This window comes from Nannobrachium achirus, assembly GCF_963921795.1.
Source record: "Nannobrachium achirus genome assembly, chromosome: 19".
Classification (NCBI taxonomy): Eukaryota; Metazoa; Chordata; class Actinopteri; order Myctophiformes; family Myctophidae; genus Nannobrachium; species Nannobrachium achirus.
The window spans coordinates 26,430,286-26,458,055 of NC_137826.1; the positions used below are offsets into that span (position 1 = coordinate 26,430,286).

Below are 27,770 nucleotides of genomic sequence, written 5' to 3' on the forward strand. Positions count from 1 at the left end.
TAACTAGATGGTCTGCAGTGGAGAGATATGAGAAGCACTAAGGTCAGTGTCAACAGTCGATCACGATACTGCTTGTTTTGCAGAATGTAGCGAGCATTGTGCCCTCGTGTCAAAACAAATCAGCTCCTTGTTTGTAAGTATTTCAAGGCCACCATGATCGTATAGAACCACATTTACACCCATGATCTTCACACGTTTTATTTCTTCCAGGGGCATTTCGTTTTTTGTTAGTTTCCAATTTTCTCACATTTAATTTTTGCTTCTGATTAATGGCTCTATAGTCTATACTAAGCCCCCTCCTGTTTTTGCACTACAATTAAAAATAGCCACTCTACATGTCACGGTCACAGCCTCTCCAGTTTTAACCCCCGATTGCCTCTGCCCCTCCCATTCCCCTCTCCTGATTACGCTCTGCCACTCTCCAAACCCCCTGTGCCCTGTCTGTCTGCCCTGAGTTCTTTACTACTCCCCTCTCTGATTCCTCTGAGTGGACTCACTTGCGGTTGCCTGCTGATTTCTTGGAATTATCTGACCTAAAAGCTCACAACATCAACAGCATGGTGGTGAACAGATTTTGATGCTACATTAACAAATCTTGGGGACCCCAAGTGGTCTTTTTTTTTGGGGGGTGGGGGGGGGGGGGTTCCTCAACTCAAGAGACTACAGGATACACTATTGTGTTCTCTTTGCTGTTTCGTCTGTGTGTTAGCTTATCTTTACTTTGGTTTTGTGATAGCCTATACTTGTTTCGTTTTTGTGTACTATTGTAGTCTAGTTTTTGTGTACTATTGTAGTCTAGTGATTGTTTTGTGTGGATGTTTACTGTTTGAGTGTGTTTATTTAGTAGTGTTTCGTTTTTAGACAGATCTTCCAAGAGAGTGCACATCAGCGGGTGAGTTTGCACTCATCCGTGTTGTGATGATGGCCTCAGATGGTGGGGAACAAATAGACCTCAATTAAATGTGGTGCTTTGAAGTACAATTCTGTTCTTATTAACATACGCTCTTTATTCTTAATGTGGCATAAACTCAGGTTATGCTTGTGATGAACCAGACACGAAACACAGATTTGTATGAGACATTTAGCTTTTCATGAGCAAGGAAAGTACATACAGTACCACTCAGGGTGGTATACAGGAATCATGAGTGTGTCTCCATTTCAGATGGTCTTCCATTTAAAAAAATGAAAACACTAAAGCTGGAGTAGGATGGAACGATTAATATTCACAGAATAAAGATTGATAGCCTATACTGTAAAAACATGCACTTGTATTATTATATTTTCAACGTATAATTCAGAAATTGATATAAATGTATTTCCTTAAAAGTAAAAATAATATATAGATCACAGTCTTTGATATTGAGATAGCTCATCTGATATAAACAAAACAATTAAGAATTATTGCTTAATCATCTACACTGTAAATGCAAAGGCCAGTAAGTAAACAATGACACGGCCCATTTACTCAGATAACTGAAGGGTTGTATAACTGATAACCAGATAAATATGTTTATCAGGACTTAAAGGCTTGGATATACTTTTTAAACCTTTTATAGCAAGGTGTTATCTATAAAAGCATATATCCAAATGTTTGAAGCAAACTTTAATTACTACAGAGCGACATAATATGCTATATATCAAGGGTCTTCAACAGGGGGTCCGGGACCCCTAGGGGGTCCTCAGAGTTACCACAGGGGGTCCTCCAAATCTTTGTGTGATAGATTTTTCCATATTCTGACTGAGAACTTTAGCCAAAAATAGCAGATCTACAAACTCACAACGGCGTTGTGAGCTTGTAGATCGGCTATTTTCGGCAAAGAGCTTTGGTGTAGAGGGGAAAAAGTGCAGACTAAGTACAGAGTGAAGGGTCAAGTTTATTAAGTATTGACGGTTCAAGTGGTTATATATCTGAAAAAAACTGACATGAATCCAAAATATACTAATGATTGTGCTGTCAAACAATGAAACTATATGGAATTTATGAAAAGGTTGTGGGGGTCTCTGCTTCATCTCTCTCTCAACTAAGGGGTCCTTGACCTGAAAACGTTGAAGACCCCTGCTATTTATAGTATTGTATATGCACCTGGGCTGTTTTGTTGTGTACTGTGCTTATCAGCACAGTACAAAGTCTTTGTCAAGAGCAGAATGGAACCTACAGTATATTAGCAGGCTGCACTCAATTTACTGTATTTATTAGCTTCATCACATGAACCCCTTGTGTACCTATTCTGGGCATGTCATAATATTTGAACATTATGGTGAAAATAGCTCATCAGTTGTGAGCTTGCTGATTACCTATTTTCAGCGAAGAGATTTTGGTGTAGAAGGCAAAAAGGAGGAGGGCAACTACAGTCCCCTGGGGGATGCTGTTCAACAAAAGTATGATGTTTTAAGTGGTTATCCATTCCTTGGATTCCCAGGCTTGCTTTATCAGAATTGAGCGAGATTGGAGGGCTGGCCAGTGGCCACACAAGACAAGTATTTCCTCAATAAGACATGTAGATGCTGTACTGTGTAAAAGCTATAGGGCTGGGACAATAATCTAATGAATTAGACCAGAGGCTTTGTAATTAATTGATCAAAGGGTTAAATTAAATTATTATTTTTACATAGCACCCTTCCCCCTATATTCTGATAATAATCATTGCTATAGTGTAGAGCACCCAAAACGGTGGGTAGGGAGGGCAGCGGCGTCAGTTCAGAAAAAGCTAAGGTATGGCAACATGACTGGTGTCTTGCACGCGCGCCCTCGCGCGCGTGCAAGACACCAGTCATGTTGCCATACCTTAGCAACAGGCACGATTACAGTACATTTTTGTATTTTCCCCCTGTAGCCAAGGTATGGCAGCTGCCATAGCTTGCCATACCCAATTGACGCCTCTGAGGGAGGGGATTTGTGGGTCACGGACACATTTTTAAGGGTCACGATTCAAGTAAAAATCCCATTGTCTTTTCCTACATTTAAAAATATATATACAGTATATATTTTATATTTCGCTTTGTGCACTTGTAGATCTGCTATTTTCACTAGTTTGGGTGTCTGGCAAATGTCTAATCTCTCTTTCGGGTCTCGGCCTGAAAAGTTTGGGAACCACTAGTGTTTGTTCTGTAACAGAAGTCTCCTTGTTTCTCCAGCTCTTTAGTAAAAAGAAAATACAGTTTCAGATCGGGATGCTAATATAAAATCCGGAAAAATAATTTTATACAGATTACAGAATATGTAACAAACGTTCTGTTTTAAGCATAAACTATCACGTACACTACCTCTATCCATAATAACCTGGCCTGCCTATTTGGGGCAGATTTGTCAAAATGGGCAAATGTTTTTCTTTTTCTTTCTTTTTTTTCTTTCTTTTTTTTCAAGATAAAAAAATATTTAAAAAGCAAATCAGCATTTTTTTCATTTGCCATACAAAGAGGAATAGGGATTTAGTGCTTATTCCCCCCTCTGTTTTCTTTTTTTCTTTTCACAAATCAAACCCTGAGAATACATCACAGTTGCATTGCATTTGTCATCTCATCTAGGTTGACAGACATCATATCCATTTATTTTCAGTTCTACATTTATTTCCTTATCCCTCCACCCCAACTGCTGAAAATCCATCCAGTGTTGAGCAGTGCACTCTGGTGGACAGGAAGTGTGATTCATACATTTTGTTTAAGTGAGATTTATATGTTCTTCAGTTTACAATGTGTTGATTCATAAAGCAAAAAAATACATTTAATTTATGCTTACATTTAATCGTCTGACTGATGCAAAAATAACAGCTGAATAACAATGTTATCTGCACAATCTCCCCATGGTCTGTTGTTCAAATGTACAACTGGACTCTCACCTCACCTGTGATTGCACTGCATTCTCACTGCCTTGTTGAACAACATGCCTGAATCTATTAGTCCTATCACAAGAATTATTACATAATCATCTAATGATAGTCAGAATCTTTTCCATTCACCTGTGTGAATTAAGTTTAACATTTTTCCTAAATATTCAAACAATTTTAAAAAAAATAGCAGATGAGATGTGAGTTTAGATTGTTTATTTCCGTTACTTTAAAAATTGATAATATCGTTAAATATGTGGCCTGTTTTGACCATAGTAAAATATTTATTTTTATTTTCTGTACCATTACCATTATCTGAGTCATTTCTTAGTTAGTTATTTGTCTTGTGCAATTTCTGTTTCCAAAGCCTAAAAGGCAAATAGAAATTAAATCTTTATGTTCCAATGTTCATTGTCCAGAACACAATTAAATCATTATTTGACTGACAATTAATCGTAAAAGTAAAACATTATGATTGTGACAGCACTAATGTCTACTGTATTGTCCTAAACTGAACTACCTATGAACTTTAGTGGGCCTACTACATGAAGTCTTGATTCTGACAGTAAGTCTGGTTGTTATTTTCGGCAAGCAACACAGTGCGATGAAGTATGAATCAGGCTTGAGGGCTTGATAGGGCTATAAATTGGTAGGGATCTTCAAAGGTAATAAATGAGCCTTATCAACCCCTCCCACATCGACGTGAGGACCTAAATTCCACTGGATTTCCACTCACAAGTTAAACACAACAATGTGCATTCTGGGCTGGCTGCCTGGCCCCATCAACCATAGAACCATGTACGTATGTGTACTGATGTGGTTTTAAGTGTGTTGTGTTGTTCTCTTATCTCACCTTGATGGGGAAATAATCCCTCATATAGTCCCAGACTTTGAGGCCACACAAGAAGGGAACTCTGCGTCCACCTCGTGAAGGTGTATCATAGTCAATGACCCACCAGACAGCATACAGCACGCTGACCAACCAGAAGCGTGTGAAGACGAGGTAAATGAACAGCACGATGCAAGTCGGTGCTGGGAGAGAAGATAAGTCAGGTCTAAGTATTTCCTAAACATGGAGTAATATCTGTAGTAATAACAGCAATAACAACAACATTAATAAATAGTTTGTTTGGGAGTCACTGTGTAGAAAATGAACAGCGTCAATATCAGTACTACAGGTCCATAACATTAAAACAAGAATATATGTACAGTATATGTATATATATGTATATGTATATTGAACATCAAACCATCCATAGGCTACAGTACTGCTCGGAAGCCTTCCCATAGAGTTGAGGACCCCACAGACCCTGGATTCCTTTAAAACAGGCCTAAAAACCTTTTTATTCAGGAAGGCCTTTTTGTGCTACATTTTCACCTATTTTGTAGTTTTTTGTAGTTTGTTTTTGTGCTTTTAAAATTAAACATGAATGATTTTGATTATTTTTTATGAACTTGCTAACGTTGTATTATTTACTTTGACTATTTACTATTGAGTATGTATTTTCCTTGCAATGTACTCTGAGAATTGAACGTTGAATGAAACGTGCATTACAAATAAAAATGTATTATTATTATTATTATTATTATTACAGTACATACAACTATCAGTATGAATTAGGTTTTATGAACATTAAGTTGTTCTTATAGGTCAGTAGATGTTCCGGGGTAGAGAAACCTAAAGCAAACTGAGTGAGCCTTGACTTGTGCCATCTTCTGGCCATGTGGTAATACTGACATCATTTAGAGAACACCCACTTTATCTTTATATTATTTGGTTGTTGCTATCTATTATGCAGCAAATCTTTGCACAAAGAAAGTCCAAACAACTGCTGGTACAAGTAGGTACTAATGGTAAGCAAGAAATGTAGGTTGAGTCAGGGTATGCAATCGCACCGATGAGGTTAAAACATTTAGAAACATTATTCCATAATTTAGGGGTATTTATTCCATATTCCCTGAAAGATTCACATAATTATATTATGTGAAAAAAATGCAAAAAGTAACATTTATGTTACTAGATAATTTTAACTTAAGTGTACCAAAAGCAACAAAGTCTGTTCAGAACAAAGGTGTCAGTAGAGGGCATACCATGGGGTCATTTGAGGGCCTGCCCTGAGATTGGGAGGCAGAGTCATTCCAAAGAGATTTTGAAGTGGGCCCTCATCCAGAAAAGTTATGGATTAAATATGGATTATGACTTTGTGTGCGAGGTCTTTGAGAGACCATGGGGTCACTCACGACATTAAGGATAGGGTTAATCTTCCTGGTGACATCAAGGTGGACAGCAAATTACATGATCAGAATACAAGGTCTTCCTGCATCTCAGGAACACAGCCCAAGTGAGATTATCTGGTTGCATAATTCTGTAACTCCCCCTTTTTACTATATATACTGGAAAGGATCAATGAGAAAATATCATATTAGTTTAGTTCTGAGGACACTGCACTGGCTATCCTTAAGGCCTGTCCATACTTTCTCCGAAAGCATTATCTCAAATTAGAGTTCGGAAAGCTGCACATCGAAGAGTCGGAACTCTTCGACGAAAAGTTCGGTTTCGGAGAGAATATGGACAGGCCTTTATACTACACTACCTCTCAGAGTCCCTTTCATTTTATGCTCCAGTGAAGTCACATAGGTCGTTCTCAACCTTCCTTATAGATTTTCCCAAAGTATTTGCAACAGATTAAACAGATCAACACAAATTGAGGTACGCCATGTAGCGATAGGCTACACAAACCTACACTGAGCCACATGTAACAATACTGTAACTTTAACACTTTTCATTTCCCACAGATGAGAGATACAGTAACATATTGTACATCAGTAGTGCACTATGCGTAGCACACACTTAATAGAAAACTCACCCAGGCCCAGGAATGAATAGACCCACTGCACCACAGAGGCTGTCTGCAGTCTCCTGGCAAGGGGCACATCTCGAGGGGCAAAATCAATCTTCATGGCTGCAACATGGAAGAGAGAAAGACCCACGTACAGTACATTGACAGCTGGCTAAGAAGAAGAAGTAAAGTGGGTCCAAAGTCTGCTTGTCTCCCTCCCCACCATGCATTAACCACCTTCATCTGACAGTCTTATCTCAGCCAACCATAGTAGGGTTGGATTAGTCAAGCCATTATCTCCCAGACTCCCAGACTTTTGACCCTGCATGGAATTGGCCACTTGAACATACATGGTCTTTATACTGCGACATGAACATCAAACAACAAATATCATTATGGATTGGGGGAATGTTCATGTCCTCTTCTGTGTCAACTTTACTGTGTTTTCAGTCCCTGCCTTAGCGAAGGTAGGTGTTCTAAACCTTCAGTAAATTGACTGGTAACAGTCATAATGATATTGATATAGTCATATACAGTAGTCCTGTAATTGCATTTTAGTACCTTGTGAGTCGACTAATTATGGTTAATTTCAGATTAAACCACTTAAAACTGATAATAGTCTACGGTAGAATATGATATAAACATTTTCTTCTCATGGCAGATTTTGAAAAGCTTTATGAAACACTTTTAAACCTGGGTAATATTTTTCTGAAACTTTTTCTGAAAACAATTTGGCAGTCCAGCATTCACAGCCGTAACGGAGAACAAACTCTAGTTGCAGAGATAACTGAGCTATGTAGATACAGTATGTCAGGGGACACACTGGCCATGCTGTTCAGAACCCTCCATGCAAGCACTTTCCTTAAGGTCTTGCTCTGTCAAGTTGACCCGGCATGAACCCAGGTATTTGACGTCTTTGACTTCTTTCAGGCCTTCTATGGCCTTGAGAAGGTTAGGATGAACATCGTAACCTTGAGTATCTTCATCATTGTGCCTCTGTGCACTGTATCAAATGCCCTTTTCAAGTCGATGAAACACAGCACAGCTGCCAGGCTCGATCCTCTTCTTCAACAATCCTCCAAGGCCAAGCAAGATCTGGGCTAAGGTTCTCCTCTCGAAAACCATTTTGGTTCTCCCTCCCATAAATCCCTTATGGGAGGTATGGTATCCTACTAACCAATCACAGACATGCAAATAGGTCAACATTAGGTTAGCACTTAATATCTTATCCTAATTTATAAACACTAGAAGCTGGGCCGCCCTTCGGGCGGCCCAGCGTCTAGTCGGCGACCTGGCCAACTCGGGAACGATGTAAATAGAGAATGAATGCCCCGCCCTTTAATGCAAACCCCATTATACCTGTTGTCATAGGACCTGTTTTGACCATCTGTTTGCCTGTGTCCATTTATGCCCATATATGGAGATATCTGTATCTGTCTGTCTGTCGGCGTCCATTTTATGTCCATATATGGAGATCACTGCAGATATAGTTCTGGGTCCATTTTATGCCCATATGCCCATATATGGAGATATCTGTCTATTTGCGTCCATTTTATGCCTGCCCCACCCTTTAATGCAAACCCCAATATACCTGTTGTCATGTTGTCATAGGACCCGTTTTGACCATCTGTTTGCCTTCTGTTAGCCTTTGTCCCCACCCTTTAATGCAAACCCCAATATATGGAGATCTCTGCACACACAGTACCGGTTGCGGAAAACTCTGATGTCAGACATCAGCTCTGCATTCGGGGATTCATTTTATGCCCATATCTGGAGAACGCGCGTGCCGGTGGGAAGAACGGTTCTCGAGATTCACATACATACATACACATTCACAGAGATTTTTTGTTGACTCCTGGCGTACGTGATGTCAGAGCCTTTTATGAAGTGACGTCACAATGAGTCAGCGATTGTGCCGATTTCCTCAGGAACAGCCTGATGTTAACAATCAGGGATTCATTTTATGCCCATATCTGGAGAACGCGCGTGCCGGTGGGAAGAACGGTTCTCGAGATTCACATACATACATACACATTCACAGAGATTTTTTGTTGACTCCTGGCGTACGTGATGTCAGAGCCTTTTATGAAGTGACGTCACAATGAGTCAGCGATTGTGCCGATTTCCTCAGGAACAGCCTGATGTTAACAATCAGCTCCGCGTAAGGAGATTCCGAACGTTTCGCGCCGCTTCGGGAAAACCGCATGCCGAGTCGGGCCGAGGCCCGGCACTGCACTCCGCGCCGCAGCGGGGAACGCGCGTGCGGAATCTGAAGCCGGTGGGACGAACGGTTCTCGAGATACGCGGATTACAAACAAACAAACAGACAGACAGAGATTTGTCGCATTTATAGATAGATGAGTCAACTAGTCAAGACAACATACCCCAAAACCCACAAATCATATGAGTCTGTTAGCACACAACATTCAACTTAGCCCAAGACACTTAAGTCAAAGAATTCACAGAAATGCCTCTTCTTGATAGCTGATTTACTGCAATATTTGCGTGAAGCTATGTATTGTGTCTCTGAGTCTTGGCAAGAAAGTAAGCAGTTCAACGAGTTCATTAGCCTGTTATTTGCCCTTGTGTTGTCCTGTCGTGAGTTCAATGCTAACCAGTTGTTTCTCCTTTTGGCCACCAGGTGGCAATGTTGGTTACGCCATATTCTTTAAGTTAAATCAACAACAACATGTCCAATAAAATCACATAGATATAGTCTATACTATGTGTAGGCCTTTCCTAATAATATAGACTAGGCTACCTTCTTCTCGTGCCCCCCCCCCCAAGTCTTGCTTTTTTTCCAAAGTGTGATATATTATAAAACCACATAAAAAAAAAGACATTTTCCACCAACCCCCCAAAAAAGACTGCATGACCACAAACTTATACAAATAACTAAGCCCATACTAAATCTGCCAGTAGTCAGCCTTGCAAGTTAATCTTATATGATGTTGTAGGCCTACTGTGGAATGGAAACAGCTGAGTTAATGTATCTTAATTCTCATACAGCAGTTTGTTTATTGTTATTTTTTCTTAGCCCTACTCCTATGCATGTTATGGAGATAAAAACGTGCGCAGCGCACTGTCTGGCAGGCAGCCTGTGTAAACTATCTATTTTTCTCTCATAGCCGGGATCGAGGGACAGTCGGTGGTGCTGATTGGTTTCGGTTGTCCAGCAACCGCAGAAAACAGATAAGCATTTTTTTCTCTCTCCCAGCCATAGCAAATAGCGATTTCTGTCATATTTGCTGTGTAGGCCTACAGTTTACTAGCGCGAACGAGCGTCCACCCTGGCTATGGGACGTCGTGTATCGTATTTTCCTCTATGAGCATGCAGTAGGAATAGGATGGATGGATGCTGAGCGTGCGGGCGGGGCCGTTGGCTTTTTGCTGTGTCCTATCAAGTGCATTTGTGGCTTTGCTCCATGACGGAGAAGGAGCAAGCGGAGCACCCCCATTCTAGTTGTTTTTATTAGCCAACGGCGATATATATATTATTTTATTTCATATGCATCATGGATTTATTATCTGACTACGCTTAACGCCAAACATTTTTGGAACACTTAACGCAGCAGTGCGGACATTTTCTTCGTCACATTAGCAGGATTCTGGGGCCCTCCTCCAAGACCAAAGACCAGGAAAGAGAAATAATATTTTTCTCATTTGGTTCTGCGGTCGGTGGCACATTGAAGCAAGCTAGGAGGAGATTAATCGGCATCAGTCACCATGGCGTGGCCCTGTATCACCAGGGCGTGCTGCATGGCCCGCTTCTGGAACCAGCTGGACAAGGCTGACATTGCGGTGCCTTTGGTGTTCACCAAGTACACGGATGTCTCTGAGATGCAGCACATCCAGCTGCAGCCTCCATCAAGCTATCACCAGAAGCATCCGCACGCACAGGCGACTCGTGTCGCCATAGAAACGCAGCCGTCCCGCGCGGAGCACGGCTCCGTTCCCCCCAGGAGGAGCGTGTCCGAGGAGCGCGTGTGCAGCTCTGTGATGCGCCAGGACTTTAAGCACTGGAGAACCCAGCCAAGAGAACCCAGCTGCAAGCCCAAGAACGAATACCACAACCCCGAAACCCCCTTCAACACCGAGACACAGTACCAGAAGGACTTCAAGCCATGGCCCATCCCGAAGAGGGACCATCCCTGGATCCCCAAGCCTCCCTCTGCTCCGGCTGGCATCTTCGCCTCCGCTGGAGGCGAGGAGCGCGCTGCAGACAGCAGCAGGTCCACGAAACACTCCAAACACACGGTGATGCACCCCGCCGAGCTGGACAGCGGTGTGGAGAAGAGCACGATAGCTGACAAGGTGCAGGAGAAAGACATTCTTCAGGGTGAGAAAAAGAAGAAGAAAGTTGTCCTTCAAGGAGACGGGGTGACAGAAGGTAAAGGCAGGGCAGCGGTGGATGCAATGAACAGACAGATCAAACAAGAGGTCACTGCTGGAAGCTCTTACAGGTGAGCTTACAGCTGGTGTTGTTGCCTATGCCTTTTCATTTCAATGGCCTCATATCAGGGGTCATCGCCATGCTGGCTTATGGTGGACATTTTTGCCACAAACATACAAAATTAGTTTGCAATAATATTATCAGAAACACATACAGTGTTAGCCCTGAATGACCATATAGGTTTCTGAGAGTGTTCAAATGGAACCAAATGGATGAGTCGATTTGGTTCCATTTTGCACACTCTCAGAGTTATTATGGGGGTCCTTGACTGTAAATAAAACATTTGAGAACCACTAGTAGGTCTACTAGTGGACACCTAATGTGCCATAGTGTCATAGTCATGTGGCATACATATTCTGAAGAAAACCTGGAGACGTGATATTCAGTAATTCTATATTATGATCAAAATAAGAACATTGTAATGGTGTGTAAAAAAGAAAATCAAAAATGTGCCAGGCACAAGCACAAGGTCAAGTGGTACAGACATATTGATGACCTCTGGCCTAGATTGATATATGTATTTGTCCCTGGCTTGGACCTTTGTGTTGTTAAAAACTTTCAAACTATAGGCCTATTCTAAATGTTATAAAAACAGCCCCCCCCCCCCCCCCCCCCTTCAGTTACTATTTTGGTCTCATAGGGATAGGAAGGACTGTCCCATTATGCGGTGTCATCGAGTGACGATAGAGGTGGGCAATATATCATTCTGTCACGGTCCTTTGCTAATAATGCACAATAACACATGCTCATCTCATTGACACTGGGTAACTTTATCTGTAGAGTAAAACAGGACTGTGGTTATCTTTGTGTAGGCTAAATTTAGTTTTGTTATCATCGATCTAGGAGACACCCTTGGAAATAAGACTGTACCCTGTCAAACTTAATTTGTCCATTAGTAACTCTGAGAGTAACCAAATGGACCTGTAATATGTGTACACTTTCAGAGTTAATATGGAGATTTTGTGATAAATACCAAATAATGCACTGATTAGGAATGTTCTTCAAACATACTACACGCATTACAATTTGTTAGAAAGAATGTGATCAACTTTAAGCACTTTGATGCCATTATAGTTGAAAATGTTTTTGATAAAACTTCATATTAATAGGGCTTAAGTGGTTAAAGCACTGTGCATCAATGGAACATACTTGGATGAGTGTGTTTTCACTGACAGCAGGTGTACCGTGACTCGTGAGAAACCAGCAAGTCAGTCTACCAGCTGTTGGCTGTTGGGTGCTGTGCTGTGTGCAGGGTAACTGCTGCTAAGAGCACAGCTTGATGTGGCATGCAATGGCTGCACAGTGACTAGGCCAGGCTGGCCACTCTCTGTCAGAGACTTAAAGCAGGTCAACTGTGGGTTAACATCGCTAAGAGTACCCTTATGTGCACACATGTACAGATTGTACACGCACGCACGCACACTCTCTCACACTTGCTCTCTCTCACTATCTCTCTCTCTCTCTCTCTCTCTCTCTCTCTCTCTCTCTCACACACACACACACACACACCCACACATTGACTTGCACAGAGCTTTTTGAAAATACGTGAGCAGTAAATTAGTCTTTTTTTAGTAAATTAGTGTTTTTTTTTCCAATATTGCATCCTTAATTCCTCATTAAAAAAATTACAATGGAATTCATGACAACCTCCCTACCCATAGTTAATATTTAGAGCTAGATAGGTTCTATAGCTGAAGACATCTCTTTTGTATGGTGAAAGCCTTAATGTTCTCTACTGTTGTGGTTTGTATTAGCTGAGTTATTTACAGCTGACTCATTGTGCCTAGGCTCCATTTTCTGACAAGGGAGGGCCATTGTTTAAAAGCCTTTATTTATCGAGGGAAGATTTGCCGATAACAAATACAGTACTCCTTTTGAGCAACGCTATAGCCCAGCTTCACACTGTACATATTCACACCTGGGAGTTGCCCAGAACAGCCAGTCTTTCTCTGCTGGCCGCTGAGCTGCTCCGTCCGGGAGCACTTGGACAGTCTGGGGCGTTCTGTGGCATCATGGGCACTTCCTTTGCTACACCATGATTTTGACATCAGGCCAAGCATATGAACCGTCTGGATGCTGTCCATAGCGCTATATGATATCTGGAGAGGGCACAGAAAATCCCTGCCCACTCATTTCGGTTAAAGTTGCTCACAGCGCACACTCCCCTGTTTTTGAGGCCATATGCACACTAGGGGTTTTAGGCCATAGAGCATGTGCATAGTCCTTAATGCATCTTACACCATACTTGTATATTGTAATGGCTTAAGTTTTTGCCTCAAACAGCCCTCTCAGTCCTGGGGACTTGATCCAGGCCCACTTCTATAACCTTCAGTTCACCACTAGCCTGTTTTTGCCATGTCATTTAAAATGTCTTTTGTTTGTTTTTTAAATAAAGCAAGTGAAATTCAATGTAGAAGTGCACTCGAACAGGAGAAAGAGAGTGCAGCTTACGGCTGACAGCAAAGCTGGCAGCCATTCAGTTCAGGAAGCAGGAAGTGGAACATCATGAATGTTTAATATTAAATTGTGTCAGTATCAGGCATCAGCGTTGGTTTTTGCAGCGGTCCTGTCTGGACCATTCTGTGTATTGTGTCCCCTCTCACCTACTGTAAGATGAGCAAACATTCATGCAGCATCTACAAGGGGCTCACTGTCAACCCACTGAAGATATTTGTCATGACTCATGACTCAAGTTTGTCACTTGCTAAGTACTGTATGTATTGTACAGTGAAGTGTTGGTGCGACATGCTTGACAGACTGCTAACAATATAGGTATATTTTATATTGTATAGACAGATGACAATATATGATTCTATTACCGTATATCAGCAGTCTGTTGTCGCCAAGACATTAAGCCATGTTATAATCCTCAGATCGAGGCTCATACTTGGCTTGTTTCATCAGTGCAGAGCTCTGCCAACCAACGTCGCTTATATAATACATTATAATCTGATTTGATCACATCTGATTACAGCTGATGCTCAAGTAAAACGGTTTCAGTTGCAGTTCTTGCAAACGGTAGTTGAGCATTCATATTTGTGTACCTCATCAAGTAAATAGTAAATGGTGCATTTGTATAGCGCCTTTATCCAAGGCGCTTTACATAGAGTGTGCATTACATTCACCCATTCATTCATACACCGATGGCAGAGGAAACCATGCAAGGCACCAAGCTGCTCACCAGGAGCAACTAAGGGTTCAGAGTCTTGCTCAAGGACTCTTCGACACTAACTCTGGGGGATCCCAGATTCGAAATGGGAACCCTTCGGGAACTCTCTGTGTTCTAATGCCAGTTTCTCTACCCCTGAACCAATGCCGCCCTAAGTAGTTAAACTACTTATATGTTTATCACATACTGTATGTGACATATTCGAATTTGGCCGCCTGCACATGTTTCTACATAATACAGTATGTACGGTAGATAGGCCTATAGGGTTAACCATGCATATGGCATATATGCAGCATATATTCTATATATACTTATACAAAAAATAAATATAATAATAAAAATTAAAGTGAAAGTAGTTAAGTCACTCTTGATTGGATGGATCCATTCAAACACATGTTATTTTTCCATTTCCGGAAAAGTAACGGTTTTGGACATACAAGGCTTCCACCCGACAGCAACAATATAGGCTACTAGACTAGATGATGCTGGTTGATCCCAGAGGAAGGAACGAGTATTGACCAGAAGTCCCCATGCCGACACTACAACCGCTGACACACTAAAGAAGTTTTGTCAGGAAATGAAAGCACCAAGCATAAGCAGATTGATTCCCTTCTATGTGAGTACAATGTCAGGAGACTGCAACTCCTAGCTTGCATGTCTTTGGCCAGTGAGGGTATAACTATAGCATTATTATTGGAACATATTGTTTCCCCATGTGAAATCCTCCAATCCAGACTGCAGGGAATTGCTTTAATGACATTTCCTATTATTATCGTGATATTATGATGTGTCATGATATCGGTGTTCATATTATGTTGAGAGGCTCAGATTGATTTTTGTAACATGGGTATTCACTTTCTGCTGAGCCTTTTTTTTATTTTTTATCTTAGGGTATGTTAGATGAAGGTGCCGGTAAGTTTACTGTACTGTAGGCCTGAAAGACAATCCAGTCAAACTGCATACTATTGATTTGAGGTTTTACAGTAAAGTGAGTCTTACCTGTTTTCTGTGTGGATCATGTGCTGATGGTTTAAGTATAAATTATAGATTTTTCATATGTTCACTGACTGAGCTCATTGCTTTCAGCAGCCTGCAAGCAACTTCCTGATTGGGATCGTAAATGCTTCACGATTTGGTTTATCGCTAATGGCTGGTTTGAAGTGGCCATGCACGGTAACTATTGATTGCAATTTACTGTTGCTTTATGTTTACTGTTCAGAGTAGACGTTTGTTTTTCATGTCCGGCTTGTATCACATCCCATGGTAAGCTTGAGCAGAATGTGCCACATTGGCGGAAGGTGACATGTAAGCAGCTCAGCAGTATTGTGCCCTGGAATGGTTCCAGTCATGTCAGTGCCAGTGTATGGTGGGCACAATTGTGCTGCCTTTTCCCCCTGTGGACCAGCATGGCCAGCCTCCCAAAGCAGCTATAGTCACACAGAGAAATACCAAGCAGTGACTGTACTGTATAGCTGTGATTCATATAATGGTATAATAACCTACTGTACTGAAGATTGTTTAAGCAAGATATTCAAGAGAAGTTGTAAAGAAAGTACAATAGAATATTTAATGCTTTGTGTTTCTTTAGAGAGAATAAGTAATTATTATTACTGCTCAAATTCACATTTAGCTTTTTTGTCATAGAGACATTTCCATTATCTCTTTCCTATTAAAGTGACACAGCAGTGATGTTGAGAAGCCTAGATTCCGCACAGATGCTGGTGAGCATCATTCTTAAGTGCTTTTTTTTTTCTTTTGCTTTTATTCCTTTATTATCGATAGGACAGTAGACTGACAGGAATTGGGGAGAGAGATGGGCAGTGACATGCGGCAAAGGTCGTCCAGACCTGGAATCAAACCGGCAACGCCGTCAGGCTACACAAAGCCCATGTGGTATGCGCCCGGACCAGTAGGCCAGCAGGCGCCCCTTTAAGTGCTATTTGAACCTGTGATACAAATGTTAATGGTGGAATGCCACCAATTATTGAACTGTTTCAGTACCTTACTTTTTTCCCAAGCCAGTTTTCATGTCGCAAAGCAACATCCTTGTGTGCAATGGTATTGCATGTAGTAGGCTAGTACCTAGCACAATATGACCTCAGAGACACTGGCTGTATTGTTACAGTCATGAGTCCATGACCAGCAGCTATGTTATTACAGTACAGACCTGTGGCATGTGACATTGTTCACTCTTCACTCTCTCTTTCTCTATCTCTCACACACACACACACACACACACACACACACACACACACACATACAAGCACGCACGGCGCACGCACAGCACATGCACGAATGCATGCACGCACACACACAAACACACACACACACACAAACACACACACACACACACACACACACACACACACACACACACACACACACACACACACACACACACACACACACACACACACACACACACACACACACACACACAGCAGTGTCTGTCGTATAATGAGCACTTTATGCCCTTGGACTTGGACATTGTTGTGTAACCTGTCTCTTGCATTGTGTCTTCTTGCCCCAGTTCGACATTAACCACTTAAACCCATAGCATTCTGGGCATGTCTTAATAATAGGCTAAGATTCTGCGAAAACAGCAGATGGGCCTGTAGACCGTTATTGAAGAGATTTGGTGTAGAGGGGCAAAAAAGAAGGGGGCAGCGGGAGGTATACCTCTGGCGGACACTGGACAACAAAGTATGTAGGGTTTAAGTGGTTAAACGGCTTCTACTTTCTTACGTAACCGTTTCTCTGTGTGATATCCACCTCTTTTCTGCACCGCTGGAGGGGTCCCTCTATTCAGCATTCAGACGACACCACACATTACATCACGATTCATTTGCTTTTGAGATTTATGGGGAGGTGGCATTCTAATTGCCAGTGGTGTGTTTTAAATGACAATGTAAGTGCACGATTTGAATTAGGGAGAGTTCATTTTGCAATTTAAAGTATACTGCATTGCATTCATTGAAAATATGTTAAAAGTGAGTTATTTAAAATGTCAGCTCTCTTTGCTGATAAGTACATTTTTCATACTATAAATAACAGAAATTAAATATCTTTAGGATTTTCTGAAAGTGTCCCCGTTCTATTATCATCTGTGATACTGGTGATTTTACACTGCCACCTTATAATAATGACCATGGTAGTTTTTGCTTAAAAAACAAACAAACAAACAAAGACAATCCACATGATAATTACTACAGTATTTATATCCCATGGCTGGTCTGTTGCTTACACATTATGCTCATTTTGACATCCCGTGCTATCCCACAGGGACGTGCTGGCCATTGGGAAAAGCGGGACAATTCCCGAACGGCCGGTTCATTCCTGGCCGGTCCAGGCCGGCCATTAGGAAAACCTTCGCTCCATTTTGGGGGCTGGGCGGCCAACAAAGTAAATTGTCACTGTCGGGCAGAAACCTTGTATCGCCCTGCTTCATCATACAAGGCCGTTGCACAAAAGTAGTGAGGCGTTGTGTGCTTGTAGATCGGCTGTTTTCACTAGTTTAAATCATTTTTAAAATGATAAATAAAAAAAATAAAAAACGGTTTTGGACATATAAGGCTTCCACCCGACAACGACGAAATATAACTCATGTACAGTAATTGGCCCACTGGCTTGTCACTTGTCATGATGTGAACTCGAGCATAGGCACAGGGCACAGGGCAGTCCACAGTCAACGGACTTCACAGAGAGAGACGCACACTTTGGGGGGGGGGGGAAATGCACAGAGAGAGACGCACACATCACCAATACGTTTTATTTCTTATTTTTTTCAAAACTTTTTTTTATCCTACTTTTTTTTTCTCAAAAAAATTTTTTTCTCAAAATTTCTTTTTAATTTTTTTTTCTCAAAAATTTTTTTTCTCAAATTTTTTTTTTCTCAAAACATTTTTTTTTCTCAAAAAACTTTTTTTCTCAATTTTTTTTTTCTCAAACTTTTTTTTTTCTCAAACATTTTTTTTTCTCAAAACTTTTTTTTTCTCAAAACTTTTTTTTTCTCAAAAATTTTTTTTTCTCTTTTTTTTCTTTTTTTTTAAACTTTTTTTTTCTTTTTTTAACTTTTTTTTTTTTTTTTTTTTAACTAGATGTGAGCGGGCCGAAGGCCCGCAAACCTCTAGTGATGTGAAATGGCACATCTTTATAGCAGCAGCGCTATAGAGAGAGATCTCTCTCTATAGCACGCAATGAGGGCCTCTCCAACTCTTTTTCCCGGGCTGAATCAGGGGCCCAGCATGTCCCTGCTATCCCATGACAACCAACCACAATAGTGTGTATCTTTGAGGTCAGAAACCAGGCCTCCCACTGTGACGCAGTCAAACAGACAACTATAGCCACAGTCTCATTGAAAACCCAGTCATGCCTCGAGCAGCTCGCTGTGTACTTCACGTAAGGAGCCAACAAAAACAAAGCACACACACCTCCTGCTACTGTACAAATGGGGCCAGGTCAGTCAGCAGGAAGTTACTTTTTTCACCCAAGCTATGCTGCAGAAGCTGACTTTTTCCATAGCTGTTGGCTTATTAATTTATTTCATACAATGTGGGTTGACTAATTGTTCTAATGATGATCTGGTGTTGTCAAAAATATCGATTTATCGAAAAGTATCGATTTTGAATATAGTATTGATTTTCAATATGACTTTTCCATAGTATCGATAATATCGATACTCAGTTTTTACCTCTCTCATTGGTTTACACCAACGTTACTTTTATGTGTATCCTTCCTACTTTGGTTTATTCCTAGTTATTTTAAAGGCCTATTTGTAAACAAGTGCACTACCATCTACCTCAAGAAGTTCTGTATTTTTCTTTAAATAAAAATAAACATTTTTGCACTAAAATCGCTGTGGTTGCGTGGTATCAAAAATGGTATTGAGTATTGATTTTTTTCAAAATATCGTATCGAAGTTAGAAACCCAGTATCGTGACAGGTCTAGGTGTAAAGTAACTAAGTACTGTACTTAATTACAGTTGTGTGGTACTTTCACTTTACCGGAGTATTTCCAATTTTCAGTGCTTTTACTTATACTCCAATACATCTCAGAGGCAAATAGTGTACTTTCACCTCAATATTATTATTTGAAAACATTAGTTTTCTAGTTACTTTGTAGATGTTGATTATCATTACAAAGCATACATTCACCAACTCAGCTACTATACGTTTCAGCCATTTGAAAATAGACAATCTACAAGCTCACAATAGATCAGCTATTTTCAAAAGATTTTTGTGAAACTTGTGAAATGGGACATTCTGCAGAATGAGTACTTTTGGTACTTTTTTTTTTGTTTTGGTACTATAAGTACATTTTGATACCAATACTTTAATACTTTTCCTCAAGTAAACTTAGAAATCCGGACTTTTACTTACAGAGTGTAACAGAGTGTTTCTGCATTGCAGTATTGATACTTGTTGATGTGAGTACCTTTTCCACCACTTGATTGAAGAAGAAGAATTTATAAGAAGTTTGCAATAGGAAAAAGTACAGTTTCATTAGCCTGGTTTTCAACCTGTTTGAGAGAGAAAACACATCGCAGAACGGAGTACAAACAGGCTGAAAACCAGGCTACAGTTTCATGACAGTACAAATCACTGGTACAAGGTCAACTAAAAGTAGATCCTAGTAAGCTTTTCGGCTTATTTACCGGTACACAGGAACCACTTTATGTATCTCATATAACATTGAAAGACATTTGCATAGGATAACATCAATTTAAAAAAAACAGAAAATTAAGAATAAAGGGAAAATAAAAATAAACAGGAGAAGCAGATAGTTAGATAGGAATGGGGGAGGTGAGTGTGGGCTTAGTCTATTTACAAGTTTAGAGTAGCAGCCGCCTGTAGGTGACTTTTCAGACCGATTTTGAAGGAGGTTAGGTATTTACTCTCCTTTAGGGCTTGCGGGAGGGCGTTACACATGTTAGTGGTATAGCAGTACTGCTGGTACTACAGCCTTGCAGCCTGTCTTCCTCTTGAACTCTGTTACCTAATGTAATGTGTCCTGCAATACTAGGAGGTTTTAAATGTGCTGGGGCTACGGTACAGGAAGTTGAGTTGCAGTGAGAACGGTGAGAAGTGCTTTGTGGAGGTTGGAGAGTGTGTGTTTGGTGCTCTGTTATGATATGATCACAAGGGAAATTGGATCGGTATAGGCCTACTGTAGTTTGTCATTGTCCAAGGACATCCCTGGCCCATGGACCCATTAGACTGCTTGTCTATCCATGATATAATGAGCATTAGATGGATTGAAGGCAAGCTATACGATTACAGAATCTACCGAGCACCTTTTTTAATTCATAAACACTATAGTATATTATTATTGTAATTCATTGGTTTTGGAATAAATAATCAGTTCTAATGAAATGCAAAGGAAATTCACAAGAAATAGGTGAAGACCTGGATGTGTAAAATAGGGGGGATACAGAAAGAACACTGACATACTGTAATATGTCAGTGTTCTATATGATATGCAGTTATATTTGTCTACAACTGGAGTTACGCAGGTGCTGCAGTAGTCAATGAAATGTAAACATGTAATGTAATGTGTTCGGTGGCAGACTACTGCAGGACTAGCCTCGGAAACCCAGACTTACTGCAGGACAGGCTCCCCTGAGTGAGAGCCATAATGCTGACCTTCTTCAGAACTGCTGTGTGAGGACTATATTAACACACAAGACTAGCACTATTGCACACTGTGCTTATACTGCACCAGTCACATACTATACTGTAGGCTAGTTCTGCAGAATTGTCCAGAATTACTTGTCTGATGTTAGCACAGTTCTGTCCCCTCTAAAGTGTATCACACACAGGCAGCAGCCCTGGGTAATGATGACTGTTCGTCTCAGTACATTGTTGGTCATTACCACATGGCGGCATTACATGGAAGGTATTCTTGATTGTAAACCAGTTCTTTCTTTGCAGGACCGAATTCAAGGCTTATAGGGATGTGAAGCCGGCAAAGATGATTCGGGCCAAGTCCCAGTACCTCCCGCCCAATTACAAGTCCAACCTGGAGACCAGCTACAGCGCCACCTTCAAGGGAGAGCAAGGCAAGCACTTGCCAGCTGACAACAAGGTTCAGGACAGAAGAAGGATACGCAGTCTGTACAGTGAACCTTACATAGACTCCAGCAAGCAGGTGAGATAAAGAAGTTACAATATATTTATGTATCAAACATTTCAGTGGAGTTTTGAAGTTTATTCTTTGCCTAAGAGGAAAATTCCTCCCATGGCACAAATCCACGCACCTAAAGAAATGATGAAATCTCTGTGAAATGCACTTATTCTTCTGGAAGCCATTACACAGCTAACTTGCTAATGGCCATTAAAGAGGTGGTGCTATAGTTTTGTACTTTTTCTGTTTTTCATGTGTCTAGGAGGTTGACAGTACTTCATTAGACCCCCTGGTGTGGTTGTTATGAGAAATTATGCATTCTCTTTTTATTTGGGTTTTTAGCTGGGTCAGACGTGCTGTTCCAAAAACACCCATACTTATTACATCATAGAATCAACCCCTCCCCTAATTACCATTCACCCAACACACGTGGGTGTGGCTAACTTCAGCTGGGTCACCACCCACCATGACAACCCCGCATACCAATGAACTGGTGGGTGTGGCCAGTCTGGCCACATAAAAACATCATTTTAACTCTTTCTGTACACTTTTTTGGAAAAATTCTTCCTCCTAGTATAATCATAATAGTAGATAATCATGTTTTATAGAGGGGAAAATCATGGCACCTGCACTTTAACTACATTATTTTGACCCTTACAGGTCCATTCTTACAGATAAAATAACACTCAGTATTATGGGGGAATCTCACTCCCGCTATCCAATGTGCTTAGGTTGACAGGTATAGTGCCCCCCGCTCTAAACCCAAAAAGGCGGGCACTGCAACGGCGGGCCAGGGCAAGCCAGTGAAGAAGGCCAAAGACAAGCAGAGCGTGACGCTGAAGGGTGCCAAGAAGAAGACCACTGAGAACCAGTCCGAGAACCGGCCGGCGGAGGGGGACAAGGAGAAAAGTAAAGAGATGAACAACAAACTGGCTGAGGCAAAAGAGTAAAAATCATTTAGCACTACTTTTTTCCCTTCTTCTTCATTTGGGCAAAAGAAAAACATGTGGAGGCTGCGAAAATGAATTAAGGGTTCTCGTCTTTGCTGTCTCTCCTTTCTCTCTCCCTCACTCTTTCATTCACTGTCTTCTTTTGGCTTCTCACTGTCACTCACACTCTCTGTACTCTCTGTCCTAAGCCTGATTTATGCTTTATCGCATGACGGTGTTAAACTAGCCCGGCTTGAAAATCTGTTATTTTTCGCAGGCAACACCATCATATGACAACGTTTAAATTATGCTTAATCATTTCTCTGCCCCCGTATATCTTGGATAGGTTTGTGTAATTTTAACAGAAAATGTCCACGGCTTACACATGACGTCTTTGCACCTCCTGCCTCACACTACTACGCTAAGGGAGCTATAGTGACGAGTGGGTGTGCGCATCCACTTCCTATGCTATTCGATGCCGCCCGCCAACCCCCACTCGCCTCTGTGTCTCCATCTCCAGGTTGCCATGGCTACCAGCTGCCTTGGTAGCCAATGGATAGCTCTTGTTGCATGGGCACACTGACAAGCAATTCTGTATGGTTTGGCTTTGTTCAACTGAACAGATTGCTTTGTATTTGAGTTTATCAGGGATTTTCAACAAAAGAGAGGAATGGAATCACAAATTGGCTTCCAGAATTGATGATTTCTGTGACTGCTAAATGAATAGCAATGATACTCATCTTGGTCATTCTGAAAATCTTTGATAAATGAGCAGCTTGGTTCATCATGACTGTATGGATCCATGGCTTGGTTTGTGCCTGCTCTGTTTCTGTTGGTATTGTTCTCTTCATGGTGCATAAAATTCACAAAACGTCTGATGTAGTTGGATAATATAGCATATTATAAAACAATTATGTTGTTCAAAGCCATTTTGAAAGCCAGTGTCTTGTTTTGTTAACATACCGGTATGTTGCTCCTTCAATCACACACATTGAATTGATTATGAAGAACATATCCTCCCATTCAATACAGTATATCCTCCCATTTATATGAAACACATTCACAGAGTTCACTTTTAGGTTATTTAACGCTACTCTACCATCTAGATCACTAATATCTGATTATGCATTACTACACCAGTCATTTGCAAGGCAGATGAGTTCTCCTTCTAGTCCTCGTGCAGTAAGTAATAACATTTAACATTTGAATGAATGCATATCCTAAATCCAGGGAGAAGCTTTGTTTTACTCTATGACCAGACTTAACTACTTTAACCCTGTCCTATTTTGGACATGTCATTATAGGCAATATAATTCTAAAAAAAATTCAAAAGAAAGAATAAAATAGAATATAGCTAAAATAGAACAAAGTATCTAGGGCATAAGTGGTTAATGGCCATATCCTTCTGGAGTTTCTCTTGATCGAATCTTCAATACTGATATTGATTCCTCAGTAATGCTACACAACTACAACACAATGCGCACACACAAGCACACACACCTCCTTACGGCTCTTTGTCATACATGCCGCCATGACTGACCGGAACCAATGAGATTAGACCTGTGTGACTGTAGCAGACAACTTGAGTTGCTGCTACTAAAATTACAACAACTCCTAAAGAGGGTCTTCACAGGCTGTACCACACAGATTCACCATGTACAATTCACTAGCATTTATTTGATTTCTTCATCAGTATTTAATTTAGTTTTGTCAATAAGGAGTGAACTGTGTGCTAAAGCCTTTGTGGTCCTAATATACCCCAATGATAACATACTGTACTGATGTGATGGTAAGTCTGAATGCCTATCTCTTGGTACTCTGCAAGTCTGCATCCATCTTGGTTTCTGACTGCATGTTGTTCTAATTGTCTTACATTGGCCAAATGTCCATGTCACTCCCCTGGATCAGGTGTGTATGAAGTGTGTCCCGTTGTATTATTAGGTTCAGCTGTATGAGATGTATGATGTTGATTTAACATTGAAGGTTTTTATTTTATTTTTTAATGTGTGTCAATTTTGAAGGTGATGATGTGTACGAAAGGTACAGTATGCCAAAGTATACCAAATCAAGCTGCACAACCTTGATTTTTTGGGGTATGTTTGTAAACGGCTGTTCCCTTCAGGGGAATACTTGGAGGAAAGGGATACAGATGTTGTTTTGGGAAAATTAATGACCATAAACCTCTTTGTATATAAACAATAGCATATAACTGTCTACATATATTTCCAGCAGGGGCTACGTCTAGAGACTAGACTGTACACATGATTCCAAGTCACATGGCTGCTTTCTGTAAGTCTTTACTGTAGTGGAACTCCTGGCTTTTCCCAGACATTTGTGTTGGCTTAGGGCTACAATAGAAGGGCATTGTACAGGGTCCATCTTGTCATGAGTCACTGACCACTGTACTCCACAACCCAGCCACTCTGCTCACTGTTCCCATCTGTTCTACTGGTCTGGTTATTCCCTCCATTTGGAAGACAGTTTTCTCTGTTTTCTGTGGTGTTTGAAGTCAGTCTCAGCTACCATCACCTCCATCCTGCTGTATTATGTCCACACAGAGCATGTGTCTAATGCAAAAGAGGGGACTGCTCATTAACATTTTGCAGCCTTTGGTTTGGGGGGCGCTTCGTCATGTTAGCTCAGCGAAGGGGCTTGGGGCGGCAGTTCTTGGCACACACCTGGTGCTATCTTTGTGAGTGTTAGGTAAACGAGGATAGAAAGTATGCTAAAGAAGGTTATGTCTTGGGCAAAAAATATTTTACTGTGACGTGCTTGTGTTTCTATCTGCTTGCTGATATTTAATGAAATACCACAAATAAATGAAAAAAGCAGAAAAGCAGTGTCTTCTTGGTTCTTTGTGTTGAGAAGTACAGAGCGGGGTGAAAGCTTAGTGGTTGCAGATATGTTAGGATATTCTCCCAGTCTTTGTCTTTGTGAGACAGACAATATTCAATAATATTAAATCCACATGGAAGAGAACTTTGCTATTACTATTTCTTTCTATGCTTATCAAATATTATGCCATGTTCTGGCATGAGATTAGACATCCTTTTGAAGGCTTGCATATTGCTGTCACGTGAGAAAGAATATATTATCTTTGCATCTTGTCTAATATATTCAGAGAACTCAAACAAACTGTCCAGCAATATGCACGTCAAAGGATGCCTAGAAACTTGTTCCAGAACAAGATGTCATGTGCTTTTTCAGCCACAAAAACTATACAAATTATCCTTTGTATGAGAATCACAAGTATGTGACATTAGAATATATTTTTTCTAAACATGTAAATGCATTTTATCACACTGTTGCATCTTAAACTGGTTATTGCTTCTTTGAGGATGTCAGATTTGGATGATGCTGTCCCACTTTCTAGTGCGCTAACAAGTGACATTCTGATTCATTTGAAGGGTTGTGCTAAAACAGTACCACTACGTACAACTCTGCCAGCCAATCCGAGATATTGGCTGGGTGCAGACTCTAAAGCAACACCTGTGGGGCTGTGCTCTACCCGATCCCAGGTAATTAAAAAAAATACGAAAAAAAATACCAAAAGCCACAGATGCCACTCATTGCCATTCATACATAATCACGATGTTCTGATTCATTTATTTTTTGTATTAATGTAACACAGCCTTATTTTGATGGCGAACCTCCACATTCTCAGGTTTATTCCTCAGGTTCCTCTATATTTCTCTTCCATATGGACTGAGTCTAGAGTAGGGGACTGCTTGCCGATGTCTGAATGCTTGCTGTCACGTCCTACATGTAAGGTTCCTTAAGGTCCCTCTCTTAAGGAGACCTTGGTATAGTGTGTCTCATCACTTGGCCATCCTTGAACCTCCGGGAGTTGCTGACACACCCGTTGTTCTTGATGAAAATAAATGGGTCATGGCTAAACTAACTTGCATGGCTGCATAAACGTGACTGTTGAATTATTCACCCAGATGACTAAAGGCCATCCCTCTGTATTTGCAGAGCAAGCAGAATACACCTACCATATGCATTCACTGTACATTATTTGATATTCTGCTGTCAATGGATGTTATATATAGCTGAAATCTGATTTTATTTATATGAATTACATTTATAAATGAATTACAGGAGAAGCCTATCCATAATTTTGTATAATTTTGTTTCTCATTCTAGAGTTTCATGTAGTTTTGGGGGCATTCTAGGGTTGTTTTGTTTTTGACCTGCAACCTGCGAGTGTCTTCTATAGCTTGGCCTTCCATAGCTTCCATAGCTGACTGATATGTTTAGCATATCTGTTAAGTGATGTTATGGATATGAACTGTAACAGGGGTGAGTATAAATGGGATGTGGGAGGTGGCTTAGCCTTGGAAAGACAGTTCAGAGGAAATTGCATGTGGATGGGATTCCGAAAACCTTTTCCCCCCAAGGTAAACCGTTTTAACGAAGGGATAATTTATACTAGATTGTTATATTAGATCCCCATGTCACAGTAGAAGTGTTTCTTAATATGTAGCTCATTCTCATGGAACACCCTGAGACACTCATTGTGCCATCAGTGTGCTGTATAGTAGGCTGCCTATGTAATCTGATAGAAGACAGATAGTAGCGGCAGCTAGCAAGGGCAGCAAGTTGCAACTTATATTGAACACAAGGCTGCCATCCAAAGAAACAGACCAAGACCTTCTCTGATAATAACATGATTTCAGCAATAGTCCATCATGGTGCAAATACAAACAACATTGTTCTGTTTTGCAAATAATACAGGGCATTATTTATTATTCAACTGATCCCATTTGAGATTGTTCTGTTTTACCTCATTCAGAGTTATCCACCCTCCACCCCATCCCCACAGCAGTAATATGATGTATTCCACTAATATGAGTGGTCACAGGGTGCTCAGCTCAACGCCAGTCCAGTAACATGTTGTTTCAGTGAGAGAAACGCTTCATCCTATGTCTCTTTCTGTCTCCTTCTTCTTCTTCTTCTTCTGGTATCTTAACCTGTGTGCTGCCTCCTAGAGATGCTAAAGACGAGGACCCAGTCGGACCCAGTCATCATCATTCCCCTGGTGCTGCTGGAGGAGATCCAGGACCAGAAACAAGGAAGAGCACTGGAGTCGTTCGTTTTGCCCTAGACGTAAAGCAGACGGACTGAACGCTGCCGACACGGAGGCACACGGCACACAGGGACTACTGCTCTGTACTGTACATATATAGCATTTGCAACAAAGTTGTATTAGAAAAAAGAGAGGGATCCCCAGCCTCCACCCATACTGTACCATAGTAGGACACACGCGTGTATGAAACAGCTTCTGACTGAGGCATTATGGCAAAGGTGCTATATGTTAACTTCCGGTTACATTATTCTTTTAAAATATGTTAATGATGATGTTAGAAATAACATAACACGCCATAAAGTGCTTCCTGTACTTTACAATGATCAACTATAATGTAAATAAA

General features: G+C 40.8%; 2 protein-coding genes across 2 annotated transcripts in view; one reads left to right on the plus strand and one right to left on the minus strand.

Annotated features, from left to right (window-relative positions):
* Nucleotides 1-6,785, minus strand: part of LOC308304725 (uncharacterized protein) — a gene marked incomplete at both ends in the record, with an annotated part of 38,234 nt that extends 31,449 nt beyond the window's left edge. Inside the window, 2 exons of the mRNA XM_080749355.1 lie at nucleotides 4,678-4,856; nucleotides 6,692-6,785. Coding sequence (XP_080605481.1) covers nucleotides 4,678-4,856; nucleotides 6,692-6,785 — 273 coding nt within the window. The remainder of the gene's footprint in view (nucleotides 1-4,677; nucleotides 4,857-6,691) is intronic.
* Nucleotides 6,786-10,390: 3,605 nt separating this feature from the next.
* On the plus strand, nucleotides 10,391-27,465 carry map6a (microtubule-associated protein 6a; the record flags this gene model as incomplete). The annotated part of the gene is made up of 5 exons (XM_080749356.1): nucleotides 10,391-11,127; nucleotides 21,217-21,433; nucleotides 22,141-22,355; nucleotides 25,746-25,856; nucleotides 27,330-27,465. The coding sequence occupies 5 exons, from the start codon at nucleotides 10,391-10,393 to the stop codon at nucleotides 27,463-27,465; spliced, it is 1,416 nt and encodes a 471-aa protein (XP_080605482.1).
* Between the last annotated feature and the right edge of the window lie 305 nt (nucleotides 27,466-27,770).